Genomic DNA, 13,406 nt, shown 5'->3' on the forward strand with positions numbered 1-13,406 from the left:
AATTCTTTCTAACCGAAGATGCTGGGAGTTTTTGTGTTTATACAGTCTTTTAGAAAATGACATGTAACAGCAAAGTATTTAAGTTAGTATTACTTGTACGCTTTTGAGTAAAATATTCAGTAAGTTAAATGTATTGGTATTAACATTAGTGACAGCCAGCTGACAGTTATTCACCATCAAATAGAGAAAAATTTAGTTTTTGTTGAGCCTGTTCATCCTGGCCAGCTGATGATAAAGTAGACAGTCCTGGTTAGAGCTATTATTGTATTGGCTTTGTGAGTCACTGTTTATATGAATTCTTTTTTACTGAGGTTTTTGGTTTTGTTTGTTTTTTGAAGAGATAGCTTAATTGATATCAGCTTTGCAGGTGACTAATAAGTTGCACAGATTAAATTTTTGGTCAGATGACAGCATCCTTCACTAGAAATGTACTTCATTAAAGGAAACTGTATCATTTCTATGGTGAGTTGAATGAAGCTCCAAGACCTTTTTCCCTTCTTGTCAGAGAGTTCATAAAAATCTTCTTTGAGACTATTTTGAATTTAATGAATGTATATAATTCTTTTCTAAATGTTTAAAATATAATTATAGGTAATTGTAACTATCATAAACCTCTCTGTGCTGGCTAAATTAATAAGACTGTTTCAAAGTAAGTATTATAAATATACTTTAAATGATTCTGCAGAAATAGAGCATGTATTCTTTCAGGTTTGTATTTTTTTTATTTTTTATTGCATTTTAGGTTTTGGGGTACATGTGCAGAACATGCAAGACAGTTGCATAGGTACACACATGGCACTGTGTTTTGCTTCCTTTCTCCCCTTCACCCACATTTGGCATTTCTCCCCAGGCTATCCCTCCCCAGCTCCCCCCGCCGCCGCTGGCCCTCCCCTATTCCCCCCAGTAGACCCCAGTGTTTAGTACTCCCCTCCCTGTGTCCATGTGTTCTCTTTTTTCATCACCCGCCTATCAGTGAGAATATGCGGTATTTCATTTTCTGTTCTTGTGTCAGTTTGCTGAGAATGATGTTCTCCAGATTCATCCATGTCCCTACAAACGACACGAACTCATCATTTCTGATTGCTGCATAATATTCCATGGTGTATATGTGCCACAGTTTCCCAATCCAGCCTATCATCAATGGGCATTTGGGTTGATTCCAGGTCTTTGCAATTGTAAACAGTGCTGCAATGAACATTTGTGTGCATGTGTCCTTATAGTAGAACGATTTATAGTCCTTTGGATATATACCCAGGAATGGGATTGCTGGGTCAAATGGAATTTCTATTTCTAAGGCCTCGAGGAATCGCTACACTGTCTTGCACAATGGTTGAACTAATTTACACTCCCACCAACAGTGTAAAAGTGTTCCTTTTTCTCCACATCCTCTCCAGCATCTGTTGTCTCCAGATTTTTTAATGATCGCCATTCTAACTGGTGTGAGATGGTATCTCAATGTGGTTTTGATTTGCATCTCTCTGATGACCAGTGATGATGAGCATTTTTTCATATGATTGTTGGCCTCATATATGTCTTCTTTTGTAAAGTGTCTGTTCATATCCTTTGCCCATTTTTGAATGGGCTTGTTTGTTTTTTTCCTGTAAATCTGTTTGAGTTCTTTGTAAATTCTGGATATCAGCCCTTTGTCAGATGGGTAAACTTCAAAAATTTTTTCCCATTCTGTTGGTTGCTGATTCACTCTAGTGACTGTTTCTTTTGCCGTGCAGAAGCTGTGGAGTTTGATTAGGTCCCATTTGTCTATTTTGGCTTTTGTTGCCAATGCTTTTGGTGTTTTGGTCATGAAGTCCTTGCCTACTCCTATGTCCTGGATGGTTTTGCCTAGATTTCCTTCTAGGGTTTTTATGGTGCCAGGTCTTATGTTTAAGTCTTTAATCCATCTGGAGTTAATTTTAGTGTAAGGTGTCAGGAAGGGGTCCAGTTTCTGCTTTCTGCACATGGCTAGCCAGTTTTCCCAACACCATTTATTAAACAGGGAATCCTTTCCGCATTGCTTGTTTTTGTCAGGTTTATCAAAGATTGTATGGTTGTAGATATGTTGTGTTGCCTCTGATGCCTCTGTTCTGTTCCATTGGTCTATATCTCTGTTTTGGTACCAGTACCATGCTGTTTTGTATTTTTTTTAATGTATAGTTTATTTCTACTGCAGAGGATATTTATATTTGCTAATTAACTGGCATATATGCCCAACCTATCCATTTTATTTAAAAACCAAAACAAAACTATTTATAAACTTATGTCTAGCCAGAAGGAATCTTTGCAAATTTTGTTTGTAGAAGAGTGGACTTACGAAGAGATTCCATACTTTTGACTCTTTTTTTTTTTTTTTTTTTTTGGTATTTAGAGGTCTTTCACAGTGAAGCCTTTTTCCTATATCCTGTTAACACATCACCTTATTTGTTAGAAAAAAGCTGGGTACTGTGGCTCACACCTGTAATCCCAGCACTTTGGGAGGGCAAAGGAGGAGAATCCATTGAGGCGAGGAATTTGGACCAGTCTGGGCAACATAGTGACCCCATCTCTCAAAAAAAAAAAGGTGGTGGTGCACAGCTGTAATCCCAGCCACTCGTGAGGAGGCTGAGGCAGAAGGCTCATTTGAGCCTAGGAGTTTAAGGCTACAGTGAGCTATGACTGGGTCACTACACTCCAGCCAGTGTGACAGAGTGAGACCTTGTTTCTTAAAAAAAGAAAAAGAAGCTCTTTGAGGAAGATGCTGTCATAGTCGTTATGGATCGTGGATCCACACGCTCCTGCTCCGGACTCACCACTGTTCGCTCTGGCCGAGAAACAAGTCAGTGAGGAAGCCACGCAGTAGCCATGGCTTTTAAGGATACGGATACCTGAAAAACACCCGTGGAGCTGGAGGTGGCAGTTCACCACGAATCACTAACGAGCCACAACATAAAATCACTGGAGAAGGTGTATGCTGACTTTTATCAGAGGACCAAAGGAAAAGAATCTCAAAGTGAAAGGACAAGACTTTGAGAATCACTATAAGAAAAACTCCTTGTGGTGAAGGTCTGAGACATGGGATCGTTTCCAGATGAGAATCCACAAGTGACTCATTGATTCACACAGTCCTTCTGAGATCGTTAAGCAGATGCCTTCCATCAGTATTGCCAGAAGTTATGGTGGAAGTCACCATTGCAGATGCTTAAGTCAACTAAATAGATTACCGGTTGTTAAAAAAAAAAAAGAAAAGGAAAAGAAATTGTTAGAAAAGTACCACTGTAGGGCTTAAGTGTGTAGAAGAAGCAGTAGCTTCCTATCACTTGCCTAGTTCAGCTGGGATCCACTTTTCTAAGCGTCGAAATGTTGGTTCTAACAGATTGAATAAGTTCTCAGGTAAATTGCTAGTAGAAGAACAGGCTGAGATTTAGACCTGGATTTTTTTTTTTTTTTTTTAATTTTTTATTGGATTATAGGTTTTGGGGTACATGAGCAGAGCATGCAAGACAGTTGCGTAGGTACACACATGGCAGTGTGCTTTGCTTTTCTTCTCCCCTTCACCCACATTTGGCATTTCTCCCCGACCTGGATGTTTTAACTCAAAAGCCTGTACTCTTTCCATAAGCTCCCTCCTGGGGCAAATTATAATATATATGAAACAGAGGTGAATCAAAGTAAAACAATGGAAAAAAATAGTACTTAGGTTTTAGAGAGTGGCAACTGTATCTCACCAGCACCTGTAAGGTCCCTTTCCGTGGGAAATGGGTTCTAGGCTGGAACAGGATGCCAGGAGTAACAACATTCCAGTGCCTCTGAAAGCAGAGACTCGTTACATAGCAGAAGGGGTTCTCATCCCTTCTCCATCAGGCTTCTACATTTTGAAAACTGTTACAGCATATGATATAGATAAAATAGAAGAAAGATCTCTTGAGTTTATACTATAATTAAGGAACAATTTGTGAGGGAGGCAATATTTTCCTTGAAGGATCTGTCAGTGTGAGAAACAGAGATGAGATGAAGATCCAGAGTTTTCGCAAAGAAAGAGGTTTCAGTTATAGGGGAAAGTAAGAATATAGGCCAAGAGCCGGGACATAATAAAACTCATAATAAAAGCTAGCATGTACATCTAATTTAAACAACACATCCCTGTCAATGCGGATATTAATTTTTATACATAAGGAAACTGAGACAAACAGTTTGCTCTGGGTTTTGTGCCAGCTTCTGTGAGTCATCAAAGCCTGAGTTCAAAACCACTGTCTTGCTCTCTGCCTCATGGCAGCTTGGCTTAAGAGTCTGGCCTAGGCTGGGGATGGCGGCTCACGCCTGTAATCTCAGCACTTTGGGAGGCTAAGGCTGTCGGATCACGAGGCCAGGAGTTCGAGACCAGCCTGGCCAACATGGTGAAACCCTCTCTACTAAAACTACAAAAATTAGCTGGGTGTGGTGGTGCATGCCTGTAATCCCAGCTACTCGGGCAGTTGAGGCAGGAGAATTGCTTGAACCCGGGAGGCAGAGGCGATGAGCTGAAATTGTGCCATTGTATTCCAGCCTGGGTGGCAGAGGGAGACTTGGTCTCAAAAAAAAAAAAAAAAGGGTCTGGCCTAACCAGATAGACAAATCAGACAATACACAGAAATAAAATTGAATGCAAAAGGTAGGTTCTTACCTTTTTTTTTTTTTTGAGACAGAGTCTTGCTCTTTTGCCAGGCTGGAGTGCAGTGGCACGATCTCGGCTTACTGCAACCTCTGTCTCCCAGATTCAAGTGATTCCCCTGCCTCAGCCTCCTGAGTAGCTGGGACTACAGGTGCACGCCACCACGCCTGGCTAACTTTTTGTGTTTTAGTAGAGATGGGGTTTTACCATGGCCAGGATGGTCTCGATTTCCTGACCTCATGATCCGCCTGCCTTGGCCCCTCAAAGTGCTGGGATTACAGGTGTGAGCCACTGCGCCCGGCCAAGGTGGGTTCTTACTTTTAAGGGCATTGAATGATAGTTAGGTTAATAAAGACTTAACTTGGTGTGAGGTAGAAGACCATTAAATGATCATGAGCAAGGTAGTGACATAATTCTTGAGGAAAGCACACATTTAAGAAAGCCAAGTTGCACAGTCATCTAGATGTTATGCTGTTTCTGCAATCACAATACCCCCGTGAGGTCAGAGTATTGACCCTGTTTGAAGTGAGCAAAATGAAGTCTTAGTGAGGTGATAGGTGTAGTCCAGCCTGGGAGTATCCAGGAGCTTGGGGCACACACTTCTCCTGTTGCACCTTTGCTCTGTCCCCTGGGCAAGCCAGCCTCCCCTTCTGCTCATGCTTGGTGCGTGGTAGACACTCCTCACATTCTTTTCTACTTATCCCTCATCTCTTTGTCTCCATCCTGTGCTAGGAGCTGGGATACAAAAATAAGGAATGATTTTGGTCCTTTAGGAACCCCCAGGACACTGGGAAGACAAACATATAAACAAACAAATGCCCAGTAGAATAAAGGTGCTAAGAAAAAAAGGAAATGCCGGCACAGAAGCCCTCGCTTCCCTTCTTCATTTCTGCTTCGACCTTTCCTTTCTCTCTCCTCCTCCTCCCCCCACTGTGTGTTGTCTCTCTCAACTTCCCCACAGGCCCATTCATTCAGACTCTTCTGTGTGAGGCTCTGTCCCCTGAAACAGTTCTCTTCACACTGCCCGAAAGAATCTTCAAGGCTTCTGTGTACAGTGTGCATTATTGTTGATACATTTTTTACTTTTATTTTTATTTCTATGGTATTTAAAACATACCCTTATCTTCAGAGTACTTACAAATCAAAAAGTGCTAGGTTAAATACAAATATGTATTTAAAGTATTAATATTAATCATCAGATATTGAATCTAGAGGCGATTTGATTAGAAGCATAGATTTGTGACCGACCTTTTTTTTTTTTTTTTTTTTTTGAGACGGAGTTTCACTCTTGTTACCCAGGCTGGAGTGCAATGGCACCATCTCAGCTCACCGCAACCTCCACCTCCTGGGTTCAGGCAATTCTCCTGCCTCAGCCTCCCGAGTAGCTGGGATTACAGGCACGCACCACCATGCCCAGCTAATTTTTTGTATTTTTAGTAGAGACGGGGTTTCACCATGTTGACCAGGATGGTCTCGATCTTTTGACCTCGTGATCCACCCGCCTCGGCCTCCCAAAGTGCTGGGATTACAGGCTTGAGCCACCACGCCCGGCCGACTCTGACTTTTTTTTAAGGCTGAATTCCTAGAGACTTCTTTTGAAATTTGGTGGATTTAAATGAAAACATAACTTGTAACATTTTTTTAGAACTGTGGTTTAGGCCAGAGCCCAGATGCTACAAAATGCTGGTGTTTAGTGCTTACTAAACACTACTTCACAAGTATAAATATGCAATACTTAAATTAGGTTAATTCTGAAATCATTAAATTTTGTTACTTTAAAAAATTGTGGGAAACATTTACATTGTAAAAATGGTTTTGTCTTTGGCTGCTTGATATAGATTTTCTGAACCATGTAATACTGATCACATGGAGGAGAAGACCCATATGATAAGACGAACATCGTTCATAGATAATGGAGTCCTTTTTGGGGGGTTTAGGTGATAGGGAAAACCAGGGCTACAAAAGAAGTAGACAGTGTATAAGTTCCCAAGATGAGGACCATGTTTTATTTCTCTTTGGTGCCCCAAAACTTAGCACCAAGCACTTAGTGTTTGTTGAACTCATAAGTCATTTAGGGTTTTGTTTTTGTTTTGTGTGTGTGGGGGGGTGTATATATGGGTGTGTGTGTGTGTTTTTTTTTATTTATTTGCTAAATAAAAAGCACAGCCACACACACACACACATAATTGATATTGTCTTATTATATAATAAGTGGATATCTAATTTTCCAATTAATTTTTTAATTTTGTAAATTTTTAGTAATAACATTTTAAGTATTGTTTTTTACACACACACACACAAAATATATACATATATATCCTAGCTAATATGCTAAGATAACTATCATGAAGAAACAGTCTATATTAGCCTAAAAGTAGAGTCATGCAGGGAAGTTCATTCTTTAATACAGTTTTGGTCTCAGCACCTATAAAGAACAAAATGATTCTCTAGGCCAGATCATGCTAACTCAGTAATTCACTTTGTCTCTGAAGTTTAAGGCCTGGCATGCATACTTATTTCTTTGTAATTAAGAAAACATATTGAATAGTAACCAAATATTGGAAAAAACTAATACTGCTTCAGGGAGATGAATTTTTGAATGACTGTAACAATTAAGCAACTCAAATTCATAGCATAGATGATGGTTCTTAGAACAGGTGTTAAAAATGTTCTCAGATACATTCTTTGGCAGTTTTATCCCGCACACTTTAAATCAAAGGAAAATTAGTTTATTGAGAAATAATAATATAAAATTATTAACTCTTTTTCTTTTCATTCTACTTCAGAGTGCCTGTTATTAAGCCAGACATAGCCAACTGGGAGCTGTCGATAAAACTGCATGATAAGGTTCACACTGTAGTAGCATCAAACAGTGGGTCCACGTTCTCGGTGAGTTTTCTTTCTTTATTTTCTTGGTAATCTTAATATTATCTATGAATATTTAAAGCCATTTTTAACCTGTTCAGTGACTCTCATCCTTTGATTATAGCATATCTGTGTATTTGTTTCATCTTCTTTAGGGAGCTGAATGGAAATGGAAATTTTTGTTCTCTTATGTTAATTAGGAAATGCATTTCTAGATTTAGCCACATCCTAAACTCACTTTCTGATACCTGATTCATTTTTCTTTTATGTTATGAGAGGTAATACTTTCAGCTTTGTTACAAAGAGGAGCATTTTGAATTATAATTCCAAATGTTTGATAGTGGTGGTAGGTAACCCTTCATTTAAAACAAATAATCTGAAGCCTCACATAACATTATCTTTAGATCTCATGTTTCGAGACACTCTTGAGGCTAAATTTACCTTGTGGTGACATTCTTTTTGGTCTTAAACCCCTTGGATAGTGTCCAAGGCAGAAATGATATCATCGGGATTCCAGTCTATAGTGGCCAATGTTACAGTAAGATTTCATTGTTTATACTGTAGTATGAGTGATATGTTTAAACTGCGATTCACGTGTGCCAGAAAAATACCATTAAGAGTTGCTATTTTAGTTCTGGATTGTATTTTCAGCCTGAACTCAAGGAAGTTGCTATTAACATACAGTTAATATAATGAGTATTCTGTTTGTCTACATTTCTCTTCTTATGGCTAAGTTGCACTGAAATGTCATTTTGTTTTGGGAAAACAAATGAATTTTTATCAGAATATTGAAACCAGATGTGAAAATCAAAATACTATAATTTCACAGAAATAAGACCTGGTGTGGCTTGAGAAGGGTAGGGGAGTTTCTTGATCTCAGTGAGAAAATATCTCAAGTCAAAGATTCATGAGAATTCATTTATTCCACAAATAACTGTTGCTTGCTGACTGTGTGCCAGGTCAGTTCCAAGCTGTTGTCCTGGGGCAGCTGACGTTCTTGGGTGGTAGTCAGACTCACAAATCAGTGATGTCAGTCCATGAACTAAGGGTAGTCGCCTTGGTTTTTTTTAAAGTTGTAATTCACTATATGTGCCAGAATTACTAAAACATTGGTTACTGAGAGATGACTTCACTCCGCTCTCTTAAAATGAAAGCTGTGATGGAGTTAAACAGTTGTCTTGAGATCTTGTGTGACTCTCTACATTCCACCTATTGACGTGGTTATTTCAGAAAAACAGTTTTGTGGACACTTAACCAGAGATCAGCTTGAGTAGTAAATTATAGGAAGTGAATAGTAAAGAGTATCAATATTACAGTGTAGCACTTTTTTTTCCCCTGGGGGAAGATTAGCTTTATAAAAATGTAGATGTTAGCATAATTTTGAGTTCTGTATTGAGTCACCACTGATGCCTTTCTGTAATCTGACATTCTGATACAATGTTCTTTTAAGTAGTGCCTTGCCTTAATGAAGAAAACTGTCTAGATTAGTTCTTAGAGCTGTTACTTTTTTTTTTTTTGAGATGGAGTCTCACTCTGTCACTTAGGCTGGAGTGCAGTGGCATGATCTCAGCTCACCGCAGCCCCTGCCTCCCAGGTCCAAGCAATTTCTCCTGCCTCAGCCTTCCAAGTAGCTGGGACTACAGGCGCATGCCATCACACCCAACTAGTTCTTGTATTTTTTTTTTTTTTATTTTTTATTGGATTTTAGGTTTTGGGGTACATGAGCAGAGCATGTAAGACAGTTGCGTAGGAACACACATGGCAGTGTGCTTTTCTTTCCTTCTCCCCTTCACCCACATTTGGCATTTCTCCCCAGGCTATCCCTCCCCACCTCCCCCTCCCACTGGCCCTCCCCTTTTCCCCCCCAATAGACCCCAGTGTTTAGTACTCCCCTTTCTGTGTCCATGTGTTCTCATTTTTCATCATCCACCTATGAGTGAGAATATGCAGTGTTTCATTTTCTGTTCTTGTGTCAGTTTGCTGAGGATGACGTTCTCCAGATTCATCCATGTCCCTACAAACGACACAAACTCATCATTTCTGATTGCTGCATAATATTCCATGGTGTATATGTGCCACATTTTTCCAATCCAGTCTATTATCAATGGGCATTTGGGTTGATTCCAGGTCTTTGCTATTGTAAACAGTGCTGCAATGAGATTGGGTTTCACCATGTTGGCCAGGGTGGTCTCAAACTCCTGAGCTCAAGTCATCCTCCTGCTTCAGCCTCCCAAAGTGCTGGGATCACAGGCAAGCTGTTGCTTCTTTATGCTTGTTTTAGATTCCAAGTTGAAAAATTAGAGACCTCTGGCCTGACTGCATATGTGGTATCTTAAAAATTTTTTTCCTGTAAAATTATCTCCAGCTTCACTTTTTAGCTTATGAGGAAAACAAGGCTGTTTTTAAAACACTTCAAAATTACTGCATTAAAAATTTCCCTGAATAATACCCACATCAGTATATAATATTGGAAATGATTTCATATATTTATTGGCTTAGCTACTGTCGGAGCATCAAGAGCCTAATGAAAGGCATAGCCGCATGATAGTGTAGCCCTTTTTCCTGGGCGTATTTGAATTGAGCTACGTTCATTTGACATCAGTATTATGAATGGAGGCAGGTTGAACAGCGTGGTGTAAGTAAAGGCTCATTGGTATAAAGATTTCAATGGTATGGCACTGTTGTCTGCTCTTAGGGTCATAGACAGGAGAGCTATGATTGTTAACTTAGTTTCTCAGATCTCCCACTGTCACATCAAGAAAAAAATTAGCCTACAGGTGACAAGCTAGGTCTAGGTTAATGACTCTGGAGGTAGTACAGGCAAAGGCTTTATTTAGCACACGGTAAAGCTTTAGGTGCCCACATTCCCAGGGTTCTTTTGTTTAATTTTTAGAAGTTTAAATTATAAGATATTTCTAATATAGAAAGTACAGCAAACGTTGCAGATTTTCCTTACAGATCTCCTATTTAAAAAGAAAAATATATAGATTAAGCTAAGTCCTTTCTTTACATCATCCTGTTCTGCTTTCTCCCAAGAGGTGGCAGCTAACCTGATGATGCTGTGTGTCCTTCCTGTAGGTGTTGTTAAGACTTTTGGTGCATATGTATATACCACAATAATGGTAAAAAGGAAAGTTGCAACAACATACATCTGTAATGGCACCATTTATGCAAATTTTAGGCAAAATAATTTCATTTACAATAGAATCAAAATGACTAAAATATGTAGGAATATATGTAACCAAGGAGGCAAAGGCTTGTACACTGAAAACTATAAAATGTTGCTGAAAGAACTTAAAGAAGGCACAGATATATGGAAGGATGTCTTATGTCAGGGACTAGAAGACGTAATATGGTTAAAATATCAGTACCTCAGCTACTTGAGGCTGAGACAGGAGGTTCACTTGAGCCAGGAGTTTGTGGTCAACCTGGGCAACATAGCAAGACTCCATCTGTGGGGAAAAGCAAAAGAAAAACGAAAGAAGGAAGTGTCAGTACTACCTGAAGTGATCTACAGATACAGCGCCATCCCTGTCAAAATCCCCAGGTATATTTTGTTGCAGATGTAGATAAACTTATTCTAAAATTCATGCAATTTCAAGGGGTCCCAAATACTCAAAACAATCCTGAAATAGAAGAAGAAAGTTGAAGGCCTCATACCTCCTCATCTCAAATCTTATTACAAAACCACAGTTTTCAAAACAGTGTGGCACTGCACACACACACACACACACACACCCAATAGACTAGAGAACCCATAAATAAACCCTTATATATATGGTCAAATGATTTTTGACAAGAGTTTTTAAAATATTCAGTGGGGAAAAGACAACCTTTTCAACATGAATGAATTTGGGTCCTTCTTTTACTCTGTATACAAAACTAACTCAAAATGGATCAAAGACCTAAACGTAAGAGCTAATGCTTTACAATTCTTAGAAGAAAACATAGGGGAACCAGGCACAATGGCTCACACCTGTAATCTCAGCAGTTTGGGAGGCCAAGGCGGGTGGATCACTTGAGCTCAGGAGTTTGAGACCAGCCTGGTCAACATGGTTAAACCCCATCTCTACTAAAAATACAAAACTTAGCCCAGTGTGATTGTGCACCCCTGTAGTCCCAACTATTTGGGAGGCTGAGGCAAGAGAATCACTTGAACACAGGAGGTGGAGGTTGCAGTGAGCCGAGATTATGCCATTGCACTCCAGCCTGGGCGAGAAAGTGAGACTCTGTCTCAAAATAAAAATAAAAATAAAAAAGGTGGGATGAATGCATTGTAGAAAAGTTAAGTATTCATAGTAAGAGAAGCGTAAAGTATTTTGTATCTTTTAGGTCTCTATTCTCATTTCTGAATACAGCTGTCTGAATGAATGACAGAATTAATTAAAAGTATAAAACCTGCTAGACACAAAGTGGAAATATTATTCAGCTTGTTGTGGTGATAAACCTAAAAGTATCAAAATAACAAACTGATTTTTATTTATAATTATTTTCATGATTCCCTTCTGGATTGCTAGGATGTTTTCCATTTCTCTGTCAGTATAATAAAAAACTGGTCAAAATAGTTTTTGGCTGGGTACAGTGGTGTGCACCTGGAGTCCAGCCACTTAGGAGGCTAAGGTGGGAGGATCCTTTGAGCTGAGGAGTTTGAGCTCAAGCCTGCCTGGGTAACAAAACTAGACTCCACCTCAAAAAAAGTTTATGATGAAAGGAAACATTAACACTGTTAACACCTTAAGGTAAAAGACTAAATTTATATTACATATGATTCACTTGAAAGAAAGAATTGAAAGAAGAGTATCAGAGTAGTTTTGATATATAAGAAAAATTGTTAGAAATTTGGCCTTCCTAGTGATGGAAAAATGAGCATTGTATATGCACTTTTTGAAAAGTTTTGCCAGATGTTTCATGTTTACTCCTAAGACACTAGAAAACAATTATGTGTGATCCTAGATATTGAATTGTTACAGTGAGCCAGTGATAGAAATTTTTGTAAGTACCTTGTAAATGACCATTTAAGAGTAATACATGGTAGAATCCTTAGACTTTTTTTCTTTTATAAGTATATAACATTTTATACATTGCTGGGGTACATGTGAGTGTTTGTTACATGCATAGAAGGCATAATGGTCAAGTCAGAGTATTTGATGTATCTATCACCTTGAGATTTTTATCATTTCTATATATTAATATCCGTTCAATTATTTTTGTTACTCTGAAATACACAAAATATTGTTGTGTTGCTAAGTATAGTCATCCTAGTCTGTTATCAAACATTAGAAATAATATCTTCTAGGTTTCCCCCCAGGTTACTCTCCTTTTTATTTATGCATCATTCAAGAAATATTTATTTTGCATGTATTTTTAACTTTTTTTTAAAGGATCACTTTAAATTACGGGTAGAGCTCTAAGCTTCATAGGATATTACAGAGCTGAACTATTTGTAAAATTACAAATCCCTTCACAAGCATTTTTGCATTTGCTGAGGAGTGTTTTATTTCCAGTTATGTGGTCAATTTTAGAATAACTGTGATGTGATGCTGAGAAGAATGTATATTCTGTTGATTTGGGGTGGAACATTCTATAGATATCTTTTAGGTTCACTTGGTCCAGAGCTGAGTTCAAGTCCTGAATATCCTGGTTAATTTTCTGTCTTGTTGATCTAATATTGACAGTGGGGTATTAAAGTCTCCCGCTATTATTGTGTGGGAGTCTAAGTCTTAGAGACCTTTGTAGATCTTAGAACTTGCTTTATGAATCAGGCTGCTTCTGTACTGGGTGCATAGATATTTAGGATAGTTGGCCTCTCTTGTTGCATTGATCCCTTTATCATTATGTAATGCTCTTCTTTGTCTTTTTTGATCTTTGTTGGTTTAAAGTCTGTTCTATCAGGGACTAGGATTGCAACCCCTGCTTTTTT

General features: G+C 38.7%; 1 protein-coding gene across 11 annotated transcripts in view; it reads left to right on the plus strand.

Annotated features, from left to right (window-relative positions):
• Positions 1–13,406, plus strand: part of PCCA (propionyl-CoA carboxylase subunit alpha) — a 433,256-nt gene that overhangs the window by 263,225 nt on the left and 156,625 nt on the right. For all 11 annotated transcript variants that reach the window (XM_054246197.2, XM_035293344.3, XM_002742504.6 and 8 more), the window contains one exon: positions 7,408–7,510. In XM_054246197.2, coding sequence (XP_054102172.2) covers positions 7,408–7,510 — 103 coding nt within the window. The remainder of the gene's footprint in view (positions 1–7,407; positions 7,511–13,406) is intronic.

This window comes from Callithrix jacchus, chromosome 1, assembly GCF_049354715.1.
Source record: "Callithrix jacchus isolate 240 chromosome 1, calJac240_pri, whole genome shotgun sequence".
NCBI lineage: Eukaryota > Metazoa > Chordata > Mammalia > Primates > Cebidae > Callithrix > Callithrix jacchus.